At 38.3% G+C, this 21820-nt stretch overlaps 1 protein-coding gene across 3 annotated transcripts; it reads right to left on the reverse strand.

Moving 5' to 3' along the window:
* Positions 1–619: 619 nt before the first annotated feature.
* On the reverse strand, positions 620–6575 carry LOC108671722 (transcriptional repressor CTCF). 3 transcript variants are annotated; one of them, XM_047880160.1, is made up of 4 exons: positions 6307–6575; positions 4724–4824; positions 2090–2808; positions 620–1828 (listed from the first exon to the last, which is right to left on the reverse strand). In XM_047880160.1, exons 1-4 carry the CDS (start codon positions 6347–6349, stop codon positions 1555–1557), a joined length of 1137 nt encoding a protein of 378 aa, XP_047736116.1. In that variant the 5' UTR covers positions 6350–6575; the 3' UTR covers positions 620–1554. The 3 variants fall into 3 exon arrangements, with proteins under 3 accessions (XP_047736116.1, XP_047736115.1, XP_018014780.2); XM_047880159.1 differs by lacking the exon at positions 4724–4824 and adding an exon at positions 3620–3720 and having other exon boundaries at positions 620–2808; XM_018159291.2 differs by having other exon boundaries at positions 620–2808.
* Between the last annotated feature and the right edge of the window lie 15245 nt (positions 6576–21820).

Genomic DNA, 21820 nt, shown 5'->3' on the forward strand with positions numbered 1-21820 from the left:
CCTTCCCGAACAAATTCGAAATTGGAAAACATGATCGGGCGAATTTTAGATATGGTCTTTGCGCATCGAATGATATGTGTCTCGATGTCGTAGCATGTATACTGCACGAAAAGTAGGATTTATACAGTACCACCTTTTTAATCAGTTTTCTGTTAATTCACGTTTTATTTCATTTTTTCGAAAAATTCACACGAACAAAAAAGTCTTAGAACTCTGTTTTACATATGTGCACCAAGTTTCATAATGATCCGTCCGTAAACAAAAAAGTTTCGTTTCGACAGGCATGCTCCCCTTAACCTGCTACCGTGATTGCTACCTTACATAGCAAATAAGACGACGTCAGATGCCCGAGATCTGCGCTGTGGCGTAAACGAACTGTGTCCGTAGAACTATTTTCATGATAATAGTATCGATATCAGCTTTAAAAATAAATTAAGATTGAACCCGAAACCTAATCAGCATTTTTCGTCAAAAAATTTTTTATTCATGTTTCCATGATTAACAATATAAAAATGTAGTTTCTTCACTTAAATAATCAGACACACTTTCATATAATCGAAGGCGTACGCACAGAGCGTGACTGGATTTGCTCTGTCAAGAAGGGATGAAAACGAGCGTGTATATTTTAAGCTACCATAAATGTATTAAGCGAAAAATAGGTATTATTTAATATACATTGCAATGTCATCACAGATATCATGGAATGGATTATACTGGTCCTTGCAGATTATTCAGTCGCAACATGTCGAAGTTTAACGACAAGCGCTTTCATATTTAACTACTTATTGGGGATGATGCTATACTCAGTACTGTAGATGTACGCTACCACACCGACAGTTGATGGAAAATTAGATTAAGAAAAAAAACACAACAATACTAATAGGTGAATAAACGCTGCCGGTGGGAAAAATAATTTCAAATCTTCAACATATTTGCCATCAAATATTTCGTATTTCCCCACTTAGGAGTAAATCTGCATAGCGATATCCGCGAACAGGATATTATTTCTTTAACATAGATTGGTAAGATTTCGTTAGCAAATATCTTATCTTTTCTTGTATAAGACGGATTAAAAAGTCGTTAAAAAGTAATTCATCCAAATTCTAAAAAGAAGTCTCAAAAGGAACTGATTAATTTGAGACATGGAATCTTGTTCTTTAATTTTCTGCCAAATTAAATGTGTTGGTCTATAGGCGAGTTGGGTGTTCACAAACATATGAAAGCTAACAAATGATATATAATATCATTTATATGCAGTAAATGATTTTACTGAGCTCGCAGTAACGTGGTTCTCAACTTCTCACGATAAATGATCGCTGTGAAAACGTACGAGTGAGATGATGATTATTGGTAAGGGAATATTTAAACTTTCGGGCGCGGGAAAGGCTCCTACGTGGGGTGATTGTTGAAAAAGCATGATTTAGTTGGAGTTCAGAGAAACATGGGTAATGGCACAGTGAGCAATGATGAAGTTCCTTTTTCGAATGTTTGGACGGTACAAATGCTTTTTAGTAGTAATTTGAGCATATATATTCGAGAATAATCGCACTTGGTTCACTGATAATATCTCTTTGATAAATGCATATCAAGAATGTGCCTTTTCATATTGTATTTGTCTTTACAACTGAACTTACACATTGAGCACTTGATAGGTTTCAGTGCTGAATGCTTATGGCGAACGTGACTTTTCAAGTTTGCTTTAGTGGCACTCGAATATTCACACTCCGTGCAGCGGTAAGGTCTCTCTTCTGAATGCTTATGGCGAACGTGACTTTTCAAGTTTGATTGTGAGGCACCCGAATATTCACACTCCGTGCAGCGGTAAGGTCTCTCTTCTGAATGCTTTTGGCGAACGTGACTTTGCAAGTTTACTTTTGTGGCACTCGAATATTCGCACTCCGTGCAGCGGTGAGGTCTTTCTCCTGAATGCTTATGGCGAACGTGACTTTTCAAGTTTCCTTTTGTGGCACTCGAATATTCACACTCCGAGCAGCGATAAGGTCTTTCTTTTGAATGCTTATGGCGAACGTGACTTTTCAAGTTTGATTGTGAGGCACTCGAATATTCACACTTCGTGCAACGGTAAGGCCTCTCTTCTGAATGCTTATGGCGAACGTGTAGACTCAATTCCCATTTTGTGACAAATTTTGATTCACACTTCGCGCAGTGAAACGGTCTCTCCGTGGAATGCTTACGGATAAAGTGATTATGCAAACGTATTTTTCTTGTAAATGCTGATTCACACTTGACGCAAGGAAATGGTCTCTTCGTGGGTTGTTTATGGAGAAGGTGACGATTCAACTGACGTTTTCCAACACATGAATATTCACACTGCGCGCATTGTACTTTCTTCGTCTCGGGATGTTTAGGAAGAACGTTGGTTTTTAGTTTTCTTGTTTTCGCACACGAACTTTTTGATCTGCAGTTGTTTATCATTTCGCGCGACTGTGCGCCACTGTTACTTGGCTGAACCCGAAGCTGTATGTTCCGTGAGACTGAATGCTGCAGGTCAGGTGCTGCAGCTGAATGTTCCGTGAGACTGTGCTGCTGCAGGTCAGGTGCTGCAGCAGAATGTTCCGTGAGACTGTGCTGCTGCAGGTCAGGTGCTGCAGCTGAATGTTCCGTGAGACTGTGCTGCTGCAGGTCAGGTGATGCAGCAGAATGTTCCGTGAGACTGTGCTGCTGCAGGCCAGGTGCTGCAGCAGCACATTCGGTGCGTGGCTCGTAGCTGGACGATCCAGGAACGTCTTCTCTGTCACCAGCTTCATCTGGAGCTCCTGCAGGTGTGTGCGATGCCCCACGGCTGTGCTGGTATAACAGAGACAACAATGAATTCTACTTATAGAGAAAAAATTCAAATAAGGAGGATGCGTATATTACCACTATTTCTGGTGCTTAGTTAGTGAGCCTCCAATTAAATGAAGTAAGGGTCACAGAAAGGACCATACTTCCATAAATGAGTTTCATATTACCAAAACGCTTAATTATTATGGTAAAGGCAGTTATGTTAACAGAGAGATCCAACATAACTATTGGCTCAGGTTCTACATTTGACGCTAAGAAAAAAATTTATTTGAAGTCTTTTTATACGACATTTCGTTTGAAGTCACGCGTCTTTTTATTTGATAGCATGAAGGCACGTTGGTTTTATTCATTTAACGAGTACCATCAGTTTATACTACCATGATATTATAAAAACGTAAAAGCGTTTAGTGTTGCAAGTTTTGGCAGTGTGGGTCAGTAGTGACTGAAAAGCGTGACATAAGCACTACAGGTACTCGTATTGGGTTAAGGCACACACTTAATTGTTCAGAACACAGTTAAGTGTATGCCTCCGCTACCAACAACAGTTCATTTGAGGTATGGCAGCACAGCAGCAGGAGGGGAATCTTACTCAGGAAAAGCTCTCCCTGTGGGACTGATTTGACGACCGCATTCACTTATGCCGTACATCAGAAGGCAGACCATGATCGTCTCTGATAAAATATGAACAACTTTTACAGTGTCTCTATCAGACGAAAAACTAGTGCGTGGGTATGATTATTAGCATTAAATTTAGGGCAGGATAAATTTTCGTCTAATGTGTTGTTCAACATATATTTTACCTCTTACTATTTACCTGTTTCTTCTTCTGAGGCTCGTATCCAATCTCATTGTTTGACTTCTCCGAATTCTCTACTGAACCTCCGAGGTCTGGGGATGGGACACCATCTTCCATATCTGAACAACAAAAAAATGAATCAAAGGTTCACTTCACAGAATTTAAACACTAAAGCAAAGTACATGAAAAAAGAGTATTGTCATGATCTCAATTCCGCTATATGTTTAGGAATTAGGAGTGATGACATGATGAAACATATATATCAAACATTAAATCTACGCATCTATGCACGTCTCTGTGTCTTTCGTAATTGTAATGATATCAAACATTAATCTGTTTATTTTACGCGTAATTAATGTTTTAATTCAGTCCCCTTACCCTCATTTTGCCGTTAAATATGATGGAAAAATACTAATACAATACAATTACAATGCAATACAAATAAAACCAAGCCCATCATGCAAGGAAACAAAGCTAAGTCAATTTCCTAGCTGTGTCAAACTTGTAATTTTCTGAAACTTTTCTTCATTATTCAAATTATAAATTTGTCCACGAATTATGTTCCATCCAGAGGAACCACGGGCGATGCAGCACAATGTCTTCCCATCAATCCAACAAATTACGGGCCACACAAAGTTTCTTGCCGCGCACGTTCCTCAAGATCTGTCGGGAGCCGCGAGATCATCACACGACTATTTATTTTATAGTATGGAGGCACGTTGGTTTTATTCATTTAACGAGTACCATCAGTTTATTCTACCGTGAAGTCATAACAACGTAAAAGCGTTTAGTGTTGCAAGTTTTGGCAGCGTGGGTCAGTAGGGAACTGAAAAGCGTGACATAAGCACTACAGGTACTCGTATTGGGTTAAGGCACACACTTAAATTATTGTTCACAACACAGTTAAGTGTATGCCTGTGGGACTGATTCGACGACCGCATACACTTATGCCGTACATAAAAGGCAGACCATGATCGTCTCTGATAAAATATGAAAATCTTTTACAGTGTCTATCAGACGGAAAACTAGTACGTGGGTATGATTATTAGCATAAAAAGTTAAGGCAGGATAAATTTTCGTCTATTGAGTTGTTCAACATGTATTTTACCAGTTACTATTTACCTGTTTCTTCTTCTGAGACTCGTATCCAATCTCATGGTCTGACTTCTTCGAGTTCTCTACTGAACCTCCGAGGTCTGGGGATGGGACACCATCTTCCATATCTGAACAAAAAAAATGAATCAAAGTTTCACTTCACAGAATTCGAACACTTAAGCAAACTACATGAAAAGCGAGTATTGTCATGATCTCTGTCTCGAATAAATGTCTCATCCTTACTGTCGAATTTCCTAGTCCTCCTGCGAAGGTAGAATATGTGCTATAGAGAGGAAGAGTATATGTTTTCAAGTTACAAAATGTTTATAAATCACCCATTCGTGTCACTTCCCAATTAAGGGTACGTACACAGTGAAAGCAGGTTTGCCCGCGCGGGCAACCTGCTCCAACCTGCCACATGAATGAACATAGGATAATAATGTAAGTGTTCACAGTGAAAACCTGTACGAATAGACTTCTGTCGACAACCTGCTTATACTTATTTACCGGAATGTACTGCACATTCTTATCTGCTCAACCTGCTTGGCATATGGTCATTTTTGAAGAAGTTGTACCTTTAAACCATCCATTTCGAAAAATTGACACGAACAAAAAAGTCTTAGAATTCTGTTTGACATAGGTGTACCAAGTTTCAAAGTGATCCGTCCGTAATTAAAAAAAAAGTTTTTTTTCACCACATAGACGCTCCCCTTAAAAGTTAGCATTTTTGCCTGAAGAACGGCAGTACCATAAACCCTTTCAATTTCAGCTGGTTTCCTGCTTCCTCTGTGAACCTCTCGCGCTTGTTTCAGGCGCCAGCCTCAGCAAGTAACCAGCACGCTGGCAACCTGCTTTCACTGTGTACGTATCCTAAGTCATCATTAAAATGCGTTGCTCACCTCCTGTCATCGCAATGGATGTCAGGACGTAATAAGATTTTATTTTCTACTATGATATAGCATAAATAAGCTTATTATTTTGACTGCTTCAAATTAAATGTTTCCGCAAACCATGCGTTGAAAAAATATATATACCCGTTACACACAATTATTAGTCTCAGAAAACATAATCAAGCTCGTTTGCATATATAGCGTAGTCGCGAAGTTCATATTTGTTGCCGGAAATTCCGAAACCTTGATGAAAAGTTCTAAACGACGGCCGATGAAGGCTCTAAGATAATAGATAATAATATTACGACATCATTTTCATTTATACTTTCCCAAGCCTTAAATACTAATGCAGCCACGCATCTTTTTATCAATAGCTGCAGTTTTGGACACCTGTACCACTTTCATAATTTTTCACGCCAAATAATTAATTCCGGATTGAGTGTTTGTCTAGTCAGCAGTTTTATTTGAAATTTGTAATTCTTACTCTATTTGTAGAATAAATTTAGATAGCCAAAACTTAGGCGTTCTCAGAGGAATATTAGGATTGTTCAGCCACTACCACGATTCCAGATGTGGCGACCACATCTGGAAAATAGATGTGGTCAACCACATCGTCGACCACATATCTCTGCTATGTCAACCCAGTTACAAATTCTACCTAACCATCAAAATTGTTCGTGCAAAGCTCGAAACTTCATCTGCTCTGTAACCACACTTTACCTGGCAAGGAGGGCGCCATTTTCCATTTTGGAAGGAAAGGCATCTTCTGTTGCACTAACAATTATTTTGCTGGGAGACGGTATTTACACCACACGGATAAGCTGAGTGCTTCGAAAACAAAGACTGAAATACCAGAAAAATTATTATGGATTACATCAATGATTTTTCACAATTAACCACAGCCCGAAGCGTCTCTACAGCCGACGATAGTGACGTGCGTGTGACGTCATAAAATGTTCCACTCACGACACATATAACGATGGGGAAAGCGGCCCTGGCCTAATGACTATAGNTACGTTCACTTAGCCAGGTTTGAAAGTATGCCCCCTGGTAATGATCTAATGCGCAAAAACAGTTCATGTCAGTCAGGAGCATCAGTCGATCAATTTCTCACGAATAATCTTTACCAAAGTAATTGACGCAAGTTCTCGTATGTCCACTTTTATCTTATTGGGGCGGCGGGAACTTTAAATAATAATTCCGATTTACTCGTCATCTCTCATTTCTTAGATCTGCAGGATTAGCAAAAGTGCACATATTGCTGAGTGACCTCAGATCGGTTCATATATATGGACCGATTTCTAATCGATGCTGTATATAGTTTTTCGCTTGATAACTTAAAAACGTTCGTTAAAATATGACATATGGAGACAATTATGTTATATCTAACTTACATAGACTGCAAATAAATTTGAAACTTAGCATCAACAATTATAAATTGGAATTATTAATGACTCATACCAGATGTATTATAATTTTCCACATTCTACTCCTAAATTTTGATGCCTCACTAATTCGTCCCGACATTTAAGCAGATGTGACACGACACATCTCTGTGATCGATAGGCTTAGCGCAGCTACCAATTTCAAGCAGGAAGGTTATCCCAATAGAACAATTTCGACCAACGATTTTACGAAATGTGCCAGAAAAACCAAATGGAAATTACGACAATTCCATAATCTCTGAAATCAATGTCGTGTCTCTTCAAATACCATCATCTTCCATGCAGTCCTTACGTCTCGTTCGATTTGAGAATTGCCCCTTAGTACCCCGAACAGCCTGGCTGTGAACAATTGGCCGCGATTTTAATGTTAATGAACAAAGTTACTAATTATCTAATTTAATTAATTTTGATCATATTGCATAATAATTAATCACACAGAAAATTAAGATTTAGTTCGTTAAATAAACACACATATTAAGTTTAATACCATAAGAAAAATATTAAATTGCCTTACTTTAAACAAAATGTTGATAACCAGGGAATGCAGGACCGGGCAACACGTCTCTCTGCTACGTCAATCAATGCACTAACTTATGTGCTATTATTGCCTTATGCTGTTGTTCAATATTAAATTTTAATACATAAAATAATGGACGTGTCCTTCTGTTCCTTATGCCCCATTTTACCGCACTTTCTCCTATATAATATTGACATGGCCAAACTTGCAAATAAATTTCATAACAAATATTATTAAAAATCACGAATAATGCCATAAAATTTCAATCTTTGGTTCAAAACCTATACTCAATGATTGGAAATATGGACGTATGTAGCGAGGCCTAAATTTAGGCCTCTTGCAAGTAGGAATTTATCTGAACACTTTTTAAATTTTTTATAGTGCATGAAAACATTTCAAGTGAACACCAAGCATTTGCATCGTGTGGTGGATGCACATGGTTCGGATTAATCCTAAGGCCGGTCCACACGCTCAGTTTTCACAACGATTTGTCTGCGCAGTTGAAGTCGCAATGAAATCGTTGAAATTTTTAGAGCGTCCACACGGTACCGACTTATCGGAGTAGTTTGCTCAGTTTTGCGCGATCTCGCCATGGAGACGTCTCGGACAAATTTACGGCCGGTCTCCCCAAATTCGGTGAGCATGGAATATCTCCCGAAGTAATGAACGTAGCTCGATAAAACTTGGTGCACGTATTCATTAGGACTTCACGGTGATGTTTAGCTCGTGGACATTTTTAGAATTTCACCTTCATTCGTGAGTTATATGGCGATACGTGCCGAAATTTGCAGTGAGCATGACATTTCTTCATAACTATTCTGTATAGATTTGAACGAAACTTTGAATATATAAACCTAATCTCCCAACGGCGATGTTTAGCTAGTGACAATTTTTTTAGATCAGATAAAGCCGTATAACTCGCAAACGAAGGCAAAATCGAAAAAATTGTCTCGTGCTAAACATTACCGATAAGTCCTAATGAATACGTCTACCAATGTTTTATCGAGCTACGTTCATTACTTAGGGAGATATTCCATGCACATCGAATTTGGGGAGACCGGCCGCGAGTCCGGCCGTAAATTTGTCCAAAACGAGCCACAGAGAAGGCAGTATTTCCTATTTTGATAAATTTTGGCATTGTGCCTTGTTAAAAAAGATTGGATCATTTATGGAATGCGAGGAATCAAAATGCAAGAGAGATGGCTTGTAGATGTCTTTTTCTCCAGGTCCAGATGGAATCGATTTTTTTATTTATTCCCAATTATTTACGGTAAATGCTCCTCAACTTGTTTTACAGCCGTTTCTCTGTTTGCGCTTTCATCGATTTATTTTTTAATTTTTCTACTAAGCCCTTGTATGTCTCCATCTTTTTTGTGCCTGTCACTATAGTCATTGAAATTTACTCGCCAAATGAAAGAAAAATTTTCGTATAAAAGAGCAATAAATTCCCGAAAACATTACCGAAGTTCCGCCATTGTCGCCAGAATCATTGGAACTGAGCACAAATCGAAAACTGTGCTACCGTCTACACGTTCCGACTAGTCTGCGCAGTTCATCGAAATCTGTGCTCTGGAGCTCAGATTTCGATGGAACTGCGCAGTTTTCCCGCCGGTTCCAAGACTGCGCAGTTTTCCCGTCCACACGCAACGTTTTATCTGCAACGATTGGAACTGCGCAGACAAATCGTTGTGTAAAACTGAGCGTGTGGACCGGGCTTAACGGTTCAGTTCCTTTGTCTTGAAACACTCCAACTTGTTTACCTAAGAAAATCTCTCAGCGTCTACTTTCACTTAGTTTCATATTAAATGATGATAATTTATACAGATGTGCTTCATAAGCTTTTTCTGATATACAAAAACGGAATGCACGTTAAAATCAAATCATTAACTTTCGTTCATTCTTCGAGAACATTTACCTACCATTCACGAATTAAACGCTCAAAACTTGGAGAACCTAACTATAGTCCACGCTTAACCCTCTGCCTATAGCAGTCAAAACAAATACTTTAATTTGTTCTCATTTCGATCGACCAACGTCGTCAGAATATTTTATTTTCGGTTTTTGTTATGGCGTTGGGAAAATATTTCATATAAGGAATATCCAGTGCGTGGCTTGTTTAATTACAATTCCATTCCCAATAAATAGAATGGAATTCCCTATGAACATTCTTCAAATTTGTCATCAGTGGAGTAATGGGGCGAAGTAAATGTTTAAAAGCTTACAATAAGTCAACTCACGAATGCTGTAATGGGTAAAGAAATATCTGTCCATTAAGCATATTTTATTCATTAGTTGAATAATTTGGAAACCATCTTTTCTATAAGATTCTTCATGAAATAGCAGGAAATGATGGAACCAAGATGCGGAAGACTATAGCCTCGAGGTCATATTTCAAACACTGTATTTTATACGGAATTTTACGAATTGCGGCCCTGTAACCTACGTATGGTGTCATAATATAATGGTGATATTATCATATCTGGAGCCTCATCATCGCTCAAACATTCAGCAGGTTTGAGAGAGGTTCTCTTATTAGGCATCTGACAAGCCCAAAAGTAAAAAAAAATCACATGCGTAAAACATTAAATTGTGAGCAAACCTTGAACCATTCAATCATGACTGTCTTTTATTATCAGAAAAAGCACACGCACCCACTCGCTCATAGTTCACATTCGAAGAATCAACGAAAATTGCGAGAAAAAAACAATCATTAATTAAATATTTGATTACATTGAAATTCGGTCCAAAAATGTCCAGTGTTAGGCTCCTGCTGGTAGAACAAATTGTCAAGATTAGAACAACAATCTAAGATTATTTTGTCAGGAAGCGCAAAGTTATTATAGATTTCTGTCGGAAGAATTATTCACCAAACCGTACATAGCACCGAATAAGATTTTCCAAACAAAACCTATAGAACAACTTGACTGAATTACGCCTATTAATTTTTTGTTCAAAAACAAAGGTTCTGAAGTTAGCTAGATATTGATCAACTTGGAATCGTTCAGTTTAATGAAAATTCCCCATTTGAAAGTTCGATTCCTTTGCCTGGGAACCACAAAAACTCATATATCCCTAAAATATGCCTGATTAGGTATAATCATGATCAATATAATGGTATTCTATTGAATGAAGGCAGAATATCAGGATTTTCAAATAGTAGAGACTATCCATCCGGGCAACGTCCTGTCAATTAACTACCAATTCTAAAGTACTAGCAAAGGATGAGTCATTTGATTCATATTGAAATAAAGCATTCTTCAGTTTTCGAAGCAGATCAGATTCACGCTGCTGATGACGCCCTTTAATTTGTGCAAAATTTAATTTTTACACAGGTTGAACTTTTCTCATTCATTCTACAGTAAACCCTTGTTTATGACTGCAATTTATGATTCATTTTTTTCACAGAGATAATTCTTGGAGTTCACGTAACCACCAAAAAGCAATATCGGTGGTTTTCTTTGGTCAGTCATGACCATAGGGACAAGATTGATAAAAAAGATTCAAGATAGATAGATAGAATTGCATAGATAAAATTCAAGAATGAGAGGGCTCATTAAGTTACTGCTTATATAATTTGTGGTATGCGATATGTTCAATGCAATGTCTCAGCACTGCACAATAATAACTCAAAAGTTGGTTCGTTTTTCCGATAACTCTTGGAATTGGGATGATTGAATCAATTTCCACTTGTGTTCTAAACCGATCTTGGGCCCCTAAAAATTCCTTAATATGTCACCACTTTCTAATACTTGACTGATGGTCGAGGAGGATATTTTATGCTCTGTGTTTATTTTAACTAATTTTCGGAGCTAGTCTCCTCTATCTTACACTCGCTTGGTGATCCTGACTATCAGTGGCAACACAAATTGTCGGTACATAATTAGCGTCCCATACTCACCAAGTCCTATTGGAATACATAATTAGCGTCCCATACTCACCAAGTCCTATTGGAATACATAATTAGTGTCCCATACTCACCAAGTCCTATTGGAATACATAATTAGCGTCCCATACTCACCAAGTCCTATTGGAATACGACATCCAAAATTGTGGACCAGCAGCAGGCTCAGTGACACCTGTAGTGTTGCACCGCACAGCTTCTCGCCTCCCAGGCCAGCGGTCATTTCGGTTACTTATGCACAGCCTTCGTCTCAAATGATTTTCTTGTTCCCTGTGAAATATAAAGGGTTTATTCCCAGGAGATAGAAAGGTTTAAGCACAAACGCCATTCATTCATATATCAAGTTGTTTTTAATATAACTTATTTGAAGGCAAGATATAGATATTAAATGTGTTCAAAGACGAGAAGTTAATTTTGGTACAATCTCGGCTTGAGAGAGATAACCTCAGGAAACTTTACGGTGGGCTATAGAATGGAATCATTAAGAATGATAAAAAGGAAATTCCCTAAACAACATGAGACTGAAATACTATCTAGGTATTTCTCTAAGTATCTAATATGGTATCTATCTAAGTAACAAGGTTGCAGTTCAGAGCAGTCAAAACCTGTGAAGGGGTCAAACAAAATTTGCGATGGTCGAGAGTTGAGATCATTGACTACAGAGCGACTCGCATACCTGCTGGAGGGCTGGAGACGCACTGACCTCCCGGCATTTACTAGCTGCTGCGAAGATCAGGAATCGATCCCTGTCAGAGAACTGAACTTGTTTCAAATTACAGAGACATAGTCTTGGTATATTTCCAGAATCTTCGTCTATCACATCATTAATTCGTGTTGAAACTTTTTCGGACCAGGGTCATTTAGCTGTTCTCTCCTCAGAGTTAGTTAATTAAAGGCACGTATGGTATGTGACATATTTTGCACTCAACGTCGTTTTTGCTAGTATTTCAGTTATTACTTCCTTGAAGCTGATGCTGGTGTATGGCCCGTTTAGGTTGTTCATGAAAATTGAGATGTTTCCAACGTGGAATGTATTTGTTCCTTGAAGCGACGTGCAATTGATGCTTTAGTTTGTTTCATTTCTTGGGCCACCCATTTCGTGGGGTGAATAGGTACGCGAGGCGCCCATTTCGTGGGGTGAATAGGCACGCGAGACGCCCATTTCGTGGGGTGAATAGGCACGCGAGGCGCCCATTTCGTGGGGTGAATAATAATTAGCGTCCCACACTCACCAAGTCCTATTGGAATAAATAATTAGCGTCCCATACTCACCAAGTCCTATTGGAATACGACATCCAAAATTGTGGACCAACAGCAGGCTCAGTGACACCTGTAGTGTTGCACTGCACAGCTTCTCGCCTCCCAGGCCAGCGGTCATTTCGGTTACTTATGCACAGCCTTCGTCTCAAATGATTTTCTTCTTCCCTGTGAAATTAAACAACTTATCAATCTTTTTATTAAAGAGCGAGTTAGATACAAGTAGATACGAAGGCTCTAGCACATATGTCTTTATAGCACAATTTCAGTAATTTTTCGTAGAACTTATATGAATGCAAGATACAGATGTTAAAATGAGATGTTAAATATGTTCAAAGATGAGAAGTTTATTTTGGTACAATCTCAACTTTGGAGAGATATCAGTAAATTTGTAGGGAGGCTAGAATGGAATCATTAATGACGATAAAAAGTAAATTACGGGTTAATTACCCAACAACGTAAGGCTGAAATACTCACTGGAATCTGTCTAGGTGACAAGGGTGCAGTTCAGAGCAGTCAAACCTGTGAAGGGGTCAAACAAAATTTCCGATGGTCGCGAGTTGAGATCTTTGACTACAGAGCGACTCGCATACCTGCTGGAGGGCTGGAGACGCACTGACCTCCCGGCATTTACTAGCTGCTGCGAAGATCAGGAATCGATCCCTGTCAGAGAACTGAACTTGTTTCAAATTTCAGAGACATAGTCTTGGTATATTTCCAGAATCTTCATATATCACATCATAAATTAAGCGTTGAAACTTTTTCGGTCAAAGGTCATTTAGCAGTTCATCAATATTCTCACGGGTTAGTAGAAATACTCATATTCCATGCATTTCTTACTTGCAGATTATTTATCACGGACATAAGTGAAATTTTTATGGACAAAAATGTTATCAAACTTTAATACATTTTATTCAGTTATTTTGCCACTGGACCAACAATCGAAATCACTTGGAAAATGCCATAATAGAAATTTTCGTAATTAGTTTTTTTTTCCTTAAAACTGATGCTTGTGTATGGCTCATTTAGACTCTCCATAAAAATTGTAACATTTCCAGTTTATGATCTATTCGTTCCTTAAAGCGACGTGCATCTGATGCGTTAGTTTGTTTCATTTTATGATCACACTCCTATACCACTATATAGGTGACTGTATCCAACCTATTACCACTATATAGGTGACTGTATCCAACCTATTACCACTATATAGGTGACTGTATCCAACCTATTACCACTATATAGGTAACTGTATCCAACCTATTTCCACTATATAGGTAACTGTATCCAACCTATTACCACTATATAGGTAACTGTATCCAACTTATTACCACTATATAGGTAACTGTATCCAAGCTATAACTACAATATAGGTAACTGTAATCCACGTATTACTTCTGTAATTTAAACTTTATTCCGCAAAATTTTTTATATTTAGCTTAGAAATGTAGAGACAAACATCACAATGACAACTACTGCACATATGATTTTCAAACTGACTTTCGACGGTATTTGATTAAGAGTTTGACCATATGCACTTGGGGAGCGCAGAAAACGGCGAAATTTTGTGCCTTAATTAAATGACTAAAATTCAATTCTGCAAATTTCTTCACAGTTGCTGAAATTTATAGGGCAACTACATAATTCATGGATAACCAACAAATTATGGTGTGTAAAGTTAATTATTCAACTAAAGCAACTTCAAAATAATATTTATTTCTTTTGGACAAACAATTCCAATATGTAAAGCGAAGAATTTTATAATTGAAAATTTTTATATTTTCAGATTTACTTTTTAAGAAACTGTACTTTACTTTATACTTCACTTTGTAGAAACAATATAACATTCAGAGACCGTGTTGCATTTTACCATTTAATTAGGTTGAGAACTTTCGGCAGCGACTGTAGAGCAAATAAAGCACCGACTGTACACGTCGTTATGACCTCGTTAGCGTCGGCACAAAAACTGAAATTTAAAATCACGACGCATCGTTAAGCAGTCGTTAAAGTTGACTGAAATTTTATGTTACTGCTGTATGTCAAAATATAATTTCGTAAATTATATGTGAGCTCAGAAATACGAATAAATCAGATTTTTACTCTATATTCCACTTCTTAGGCATATGTGTTTCCATTTTCAGAAAATTATTTTAAAGACTTATTTGTTAAATTACATTAACGATTTAAACCCCAATTTTGAAGGTCCACAAAATTCTTCAGTCAGTATCCCGTAATTTGCGTGTTCATTTTTCAATTTCTTATTCTTTAATAACGAACACATCCATCATACTTTAAATACATCAAGCTGAACACCTTCATCCTGGGGTTCGTGGTGAGTGTAGACAGTCACGATTTTACGGTCCACGAACTGGTCAATAAATCGTTATTTCTCTCAATAATTTGGTAAGTCAAACAAGCCACATTACTCGATTAAAGTTTTAAACAATATTCATGTGATACATTTCTTGATATCTGTGAGATTATACCAGTGAGGCACATGGGCGCAAACAGTGATTAGTATGATTATACCAGTGAGGCACATGGATGACACCTGTAGTGTTGCACTGCACAGCTTCTCGCCTCCCAGGCCAGCGGTCATTTCGGTTACTTATGCACAGCCTTCGTCTCAAATGATTTTCTCGTTCCCTGTAAAACCAAACAACTTGTCAATCTTTTTCATACGAAAGCGAGTTAATACATGTCTTGTGTTCAAACCTGGAGATACAAAGGGTTTAAGCACATGCTACATAAATTCATATATCAAGTTATTTTTTATATAACTTATTTGAAGGTACGATACAGATATTAAAATAAGATGCCGAATGGGTTTAAAAATGAGGAGTTTATTTTGGTACAATCTCAACTAGAGAAAGTTAATCCCAGTAAACTTGGAGGGGTGCTATATATATAATAGAATGGAATCATTAAGGGTGCTAAAAAGTAAATTATCCAGTAACGTGAGCTGAAATACTCACAGGAATCTGTCTAGGTGACAAGGTTGCAGTTCAGAGCAGTCAAACCTGTGAAGGGGTCAAACAAAATTTCCGATGGTTGCGAGTTGAGATCTTTGACTACAGAGCGACTCGCATACCTGCTGGAGGGCTGGAGACGCACTCACCTCCCGGCATTTACTAGCTGCTGCGAAGATCAGGAATCGATCCCTGTCAGAGAACTGAACTTGTTTCCATTTACAGAGTTCTATGTTCGGCATTTACTTGTTCTATTTCCAGAATCTTCGTCTATCTCATCATTAATTAGCATTGAAACTTTTTCAGTCCGGGATCATTTATATAGCTGTTCTCATTTCAGAGTTAGTTAAAGGCACATATGGTATGAAACAAATTTTGCACTCAATATATTTTTTCGCACGGCGCGCTGTTTGTGCATATTGATGATACTTCATAAATATTCTCATGGGTTAGTAGTAAAAATTTTCATATTCTTATTTGCAGAAGTATTTATCGCGGTAAATGTAGCATTTGTTGAAATAGATGTAGTTAAACTTAATAAATTTTATCAACTTTTTGCCACTGGATCAGTTAATCGCCATCATTAAGAAAAACTCTTAATAAATATTTTAGAATTTTAGTTTTTTTCCCAGAAGCTGATGCTCGTGTATGGCTCATTTAGATTTTCCATGAAAATTGAGATGTTTTAAATGTAGAATGTATTCGTTCCTTGAAGCGACGTGCAATTGATGCTTTAGTTTGTTTCATTTTGTGGAGTGAATAGGCACGCGAGGCGCCCATTTCGTGGGTGAATAGGCACGCGAGGCACCCATTTCGTGGGTGAATAGGCACGTGAGGCGCCCATTTCCGGAGGTGAATAGGCACGTGAGGCGCCCATTTCGTGAGATGAATAGGCACGTGAGGCGCCCATTTCGCGGGGTGAATAGGCACGTGGGGTGCCCATTTCGCGGGGTGAATAGGCACGTGAGGCGCCCATTTCGCGGGGTGTTTAGGCACGTGGGGCGCCCATTTCGTGGGGTGAATAGGCACGCAAGGCGCCCATTTCGTTGGGTGAATGGAGGGGGTGAATATTGGTTGCTGTGAATGCTCCTCAGAATTAACTATGAAAAATCATTGAACGAACAATTGCCTGGATTGAATTTTTTTGTACCTGAAATGGAATGAACGTCTTTGGGACGTTTTTGATTATATAACTGAGATTAATAATCTTGACGTAATGTTATTTAAATAAATTAAATCTATTAAAGGCACTCGCTAATTAAATTAAGTAATGTTTTAATACATTAAGCAAAATTAATTATTCAATTGAGGCATATTTAAAGTATTATTTATTTCTTCTGAACGAACAATTCATACATGTAAAGCGAGGAATTTTGCAATCAAAAATCTTATTTTCAGATATACTTTTTACTCTAAGCTTTATAACAATTTAAACTTTTTAAACGATGTTGATTTAATTCCAAGAATTAGATGAGGCAGTCACCCTATCAAAATTTCAAAATTTAGAGTCGCCCCAGCTTCTGGTACCCCAAATCAGAAGCTGGGGCGACTCTAAATTTTGTTAGGGCAGTGAACGAAAAATATGTCGGGAACAACGGTACGTGAGTTTCACGAATCATGAATAAAGATCTAATTATAATTCTAAAGAAATTGTCTAAACTTCAGAGACCGTGTTGCATTTAACCATTTAATTAGTTTGAGAACTGTTGGCAGCGACTGTAGGGCAAATAAAGCACCGACTGTACACGTCGTTATGACCTCGTTAGCGTCGGCACAAAAACTGAAATTTAAAATCACGACGCATCGTTAAGCAGTCGTAAAAACCTTAAAGTCTGTGTCGGACACTGGAACGTTGCACTGTTCGGCGTGAGTGCGCACAGCCGAATGAGGAGGGCGCGATAGTAACTGCCCAGTCCTATAACTCCTCCCTCTATGCTCAGCGACCCTAGTGTAAAAGTTGCGTGCCGTCATTCCGACGTACGCAGATGCACATCGTGCACAACTAAATTTATAAACTAAGGGACGATCGCATATGAGAAAGAAGGATATCTTTGTACCTAAAAAACGAACCTATTTTGAAATTATTCACCAGTAAGATACGAAGATTAATGTCCGGAAAGTATTTCATAAACAAAACTTTTAATTCTCTTGACATAACTTCGGACGCATGGCCGAAGTATGGAAGACAACAGTAAACAACGCTTCTACCATCAGGTTCTGGAACAACTTCACTGTACCGCTTAGACATGAATTTCTTAATCTGGGTAAACACCAAGCCAAAAGGAAATCCATTAAGCAAGAAGATATTGCGCAAAAATTCAAATTCAAAATGCATGGAATGAAAAGTCGAGCATATACGAAAGCCGCGGTGTAATAGTGTTAGAAGCAGGTTTAATTTGAATCTAAAAGAACAAAAACTAAAAAAGCTGGTGCTTAGGCCGGTGAAAGTTGGTTTTCTGTAAACAGAGGTTTGAAAACGGCCATTAGATTTAGTAATATTGCAGTCTAGAAAGGACAAAATATTGTTCGATTCAAGTTCCATGGTAAATATAATAGAATTATGTTGCAAGTTTAGGTAATCAAAGAAAAGTTTTACATAAGAAGGATGCTTGAAAATAAGAAAGGTGTCATCGACGTATCTGTTATAAAAAATTGGCTTAAAATCAGGAGGACAATTGGTCAGCCAAGAAACATCGTGAAAACACATGAAAATATTCGCAAAGGTTGGGCCGAGGGGAAGGCCCATGCCCAAACCGTCAATCTGTTTGTAAAATTTACCAGCAAATATGAAAGTCGAATTTAGAACTGATAATTCTAGCAGGGATTTAAAATAATTGCGGTTCAAACCAAAAACAGTATCATGAATATCCTTAAACAGAGTATTTAGAGCTTTTTTAGTTTTTGTTCCTTTAGATTCAAATTAAACGGGCTTCAAACACTATTGCACCGCGGCTTTCGTATATGCTCGACTTTTCATTCCATGCATTTTGAATTTGAATTTATGCGCAATATCTTCTCGCTTAATGGATTTCCTTCTGGCTTGGTGTTTACCCAGATTAAGAAATTCATGTCTAAGCGATACAGTGAAGTTGTTCCAGAACCTGATGGTAGAAGCGTTGTTTACTGTTCTCTTCCATACTTCGGCCATGCGTCCGAAGTTATGTCAAGAGAATTAAAAGTTTTGTTTATGAAATACTTCCCGGACATTAATCTTCGTATCTTACTGGTGAATAATTTCAAAATAGGTTCGTTTTTTAGGTACAAAGATATCCTTCCTTTTCACATGCGATCGTCCCTAGTTTATAAATTTAGTTGTGCACGATGTGCATCTGCGTACGTCGGAATGACGGCACGCAACTTTTACACTCGGGTCGCTGAGCATAGAGGTAGGAGTTATAGGACTGGGCAGTTACTATCGCGCCCTCCTCATTCGGCTGTGCGCACTCACGCCGAACAGTGCAACCTTCTAGTGTCCGACACAGACTTTAAGGTTTTAGCTTTTAGTTCTGGTGCTTCCGATCTGCGTATTTTGGAATCTTTGTATATTTTTAAAGAGAAGCCTAGTTTAAATGCTTCCTATAGTTCTTATTTATTAGAAATTGTGAATAGATAGGTACTTACTTTATTTTTCTGCCCTTTGTCTGTAAATTTAGGTTTTTAACTTCTGTGTTTTTTCATTAACTCCAAACTGATTTTCTGCATTTATCTGTGTTCTAGATTTATCAAACTGACGATGGAGCTGGTCTCCGAAACGTTTTCAAAAGAGACATGCTAAATTTTTGTGGTGTTTTCTTCGCTTTTAAATTTCTAGTATTAAATATTATTCATGTGATATATTTCTTGCTATCAATAAGATTATACCAGTGAGGCACATGGGAGCAAACAGTGATTAGTATGATTATACCAGGGAGGCACATGGGAGCAAACAGTGATTAGTATGATTACACCAGTGAGGCACATGAGCACAAACAGTGATTAGTATGATTATACCAGTGAGGCACATGGGTGCAAACTGTGATTAGTATGATTATACCAGTGAGGCACATGGGCGCAAACAGTGATTATAGTATGATTATACCAGTGAGGCACATGGGCGCAAACAATGATTAGTATGATTATACCAGTGAGGCACATGGACGCAAACAATGATTAGCATGATTATAACAGTGAGGCACATGGACGCAAACAATGATTAGTATGATTATACCAGTGAAGCACATGGGCGCAAACAGTGATTAGTATGATTATACCAGTGAGACACGCGGATGTCAACTGTCGACATGATTAGACCAGTGAGGCAAAAAAAACTTTGAAATGGAATGGACTTTAACTGAAATATGTGAAGAACCAAAAGCAGATCTCAGCTCAACATTGAACATGATTTGAGGGTCAATTTTCAGCCAAATGTAAAGTATCTGAGTTGCAGCCCACAACTTCATACCACTTCACTAAAGCAAAGAAAATTGAATTTCTTCCAATTCCTCAGATTCCGGAGACAAAGCTGTCTCATTATTTGTTTACCTTTGCTTGTGATTCAAACGATGGTAACGTAGCCACATCTCTATGTTCAATTATTCTTGAACACTGTTTTATTTGAAGTTAATAATTCTAATATAATTTAACTTATTCTGTTACACGACGTTCCTTTCATAAAGTTGATATAGAATTTATTTGATATTATCATTAAAACGACTGAGAAAGGTTGGGTTGGTAAATTCATGCCCGTTCAATGTAAAGTATGACCGAAAAAAGTGTTGAAATCATCGGTCTATTCGAACAGAGCAAACTTTGCGCCCTGTCTTCGCTGAGTCTCGACCTGATATGCGTACGTCATCATCCACTGAAATATATAGTTAATGGCCATATAAGCTGAAGACACACACGACTTTCGAAGACACACACGACTTTCGAAGACACACACGACTTTCGTAAACACACACGACTTTCGAAGACACACACGACTTTCACGAAGACACTCACGACTTTCGAAGACACACACGACTTTCGAAGACATACGCGACTTTCGAAGACACATACGACTTTCGAAGACACACACGACTTTCGGAGGCACACACGACTTTCGAAAACACACACGACTTTCGAAGGAACACACGACTTTCGGAGACACGCATGACTTTCGAAGACACAAACCACTTTCGAAGACACACGACTTTCGAAGGCACACACGACTTTAAAAGACACACGATTTTCGAAGACACACACGACTTTCGAAGACACACACGACTTTCGAAGACACACAAGACTTTCGCAGACACACATGACTTTCCAGCAGGAACGAAGCTCCAAAAAATTCTATCCCACCACTATTTCGGCTGCAAGCCATCGACACATCAATTACATACAAGCAACCAGCGTCCCGGCAACCAGCAGGGTGAGGTAAGGTAAAGCCTTCCCTCGCTAACCTTGCACGGCTTGCCGACGACATCATGACGAGTTGATCACTTGGCTACTGACGGCCACTGGCTAACAGGCCTTTAGATCGAGTAGTGGTATGTACGACGAGTAAATACGGCGAATACACGACTTTTAATGTATTCGTTGACTAAAGGGCTGAAGTGGCTGGGTCTGGATACACGGAAGAGGCTTGATAATCTCGCTTAACTTATCCCATGTACAACTTACCACATACATTCTTCCGTCATTCGCATATATATTTCCATTAGTAGAGATCTGACATCCTATATTCATGGAAATTTCGAAACATAAATAGAGACGAGAAAGTGCCATGAAAAAGTTCCCAAACAAATTACCACAGCTCAAAGGCTGAAGCTTATCAGTATTGTCGCTCTATTCTCAGCAGGTTCCTCCTCAGCTCCCGCAATATTTATATAAAGCGCAAGCAAGCGTAGACTTTCACCTGGGATTGCTAGTTCTAACACTGGATTTAATGAGTAGGTATCAAAAATTTTCATAACATTATTATTTCGCATGCAGATGCTCTTCGTATTAGTCCCTACTCTGGTTGATCTGAAGAACCGTATCACTGCTACGGTGCACTCAGTAACAGAAGATATGCTTTCTCGTGTGTGGGGCGAGCTTGGCTAGCGTTTAGATGTTTGCCGTGCAGCACTTTAGGGACATATTCAACATTTATAAATATGTTTAAGATGTGGAAATTTTTCTTTCC

The sequence above is a fragment of the Hyalella azteca genome, unplaced genomic scaffold (assembly GCF_000764305.2).
Source record: "Hyalella azteca isolate HAZT.00-mixed unplaced genomic scaffold, Hazt_2.0.2 contig4779, whole genome shotgun sequence".
Classification (NCBI taxonomy): Eukaryota; Metazoa; Arthropoda; class Malacostraca; order Amphipoda; family Hyalellidae; genus Hyalella; species Hyalella azteca.

What these genes read in the sequence shown, in the direction of transcription:
- LOC108671722 (XM_047880159.1), bottom strand. Translation starts at nt 6,349, where the DNA reads ATGCCTTTCCTTCCAAAATGGAAAATGGCGCCCTCCTTGCCAG. An exon ending in AATGGCGCCCTCCTTGCCAG is followed by an intron (nt 3,721 to 6,306) that starts GTAAAGTGTGGT and finishes TTTGTTGTTCAG; the next exon opens with ATATGGAAGATGGTGTCCCA. An exon ending in AGCCTCAGAAGAAGAAACAG is followed by an intron (nt 2,809 to 3,619) that starts GTAAATAGTAAG and finishes CTGTTATACCAG; the next exon opens with CACAGCCGTGGGGCATCGCA.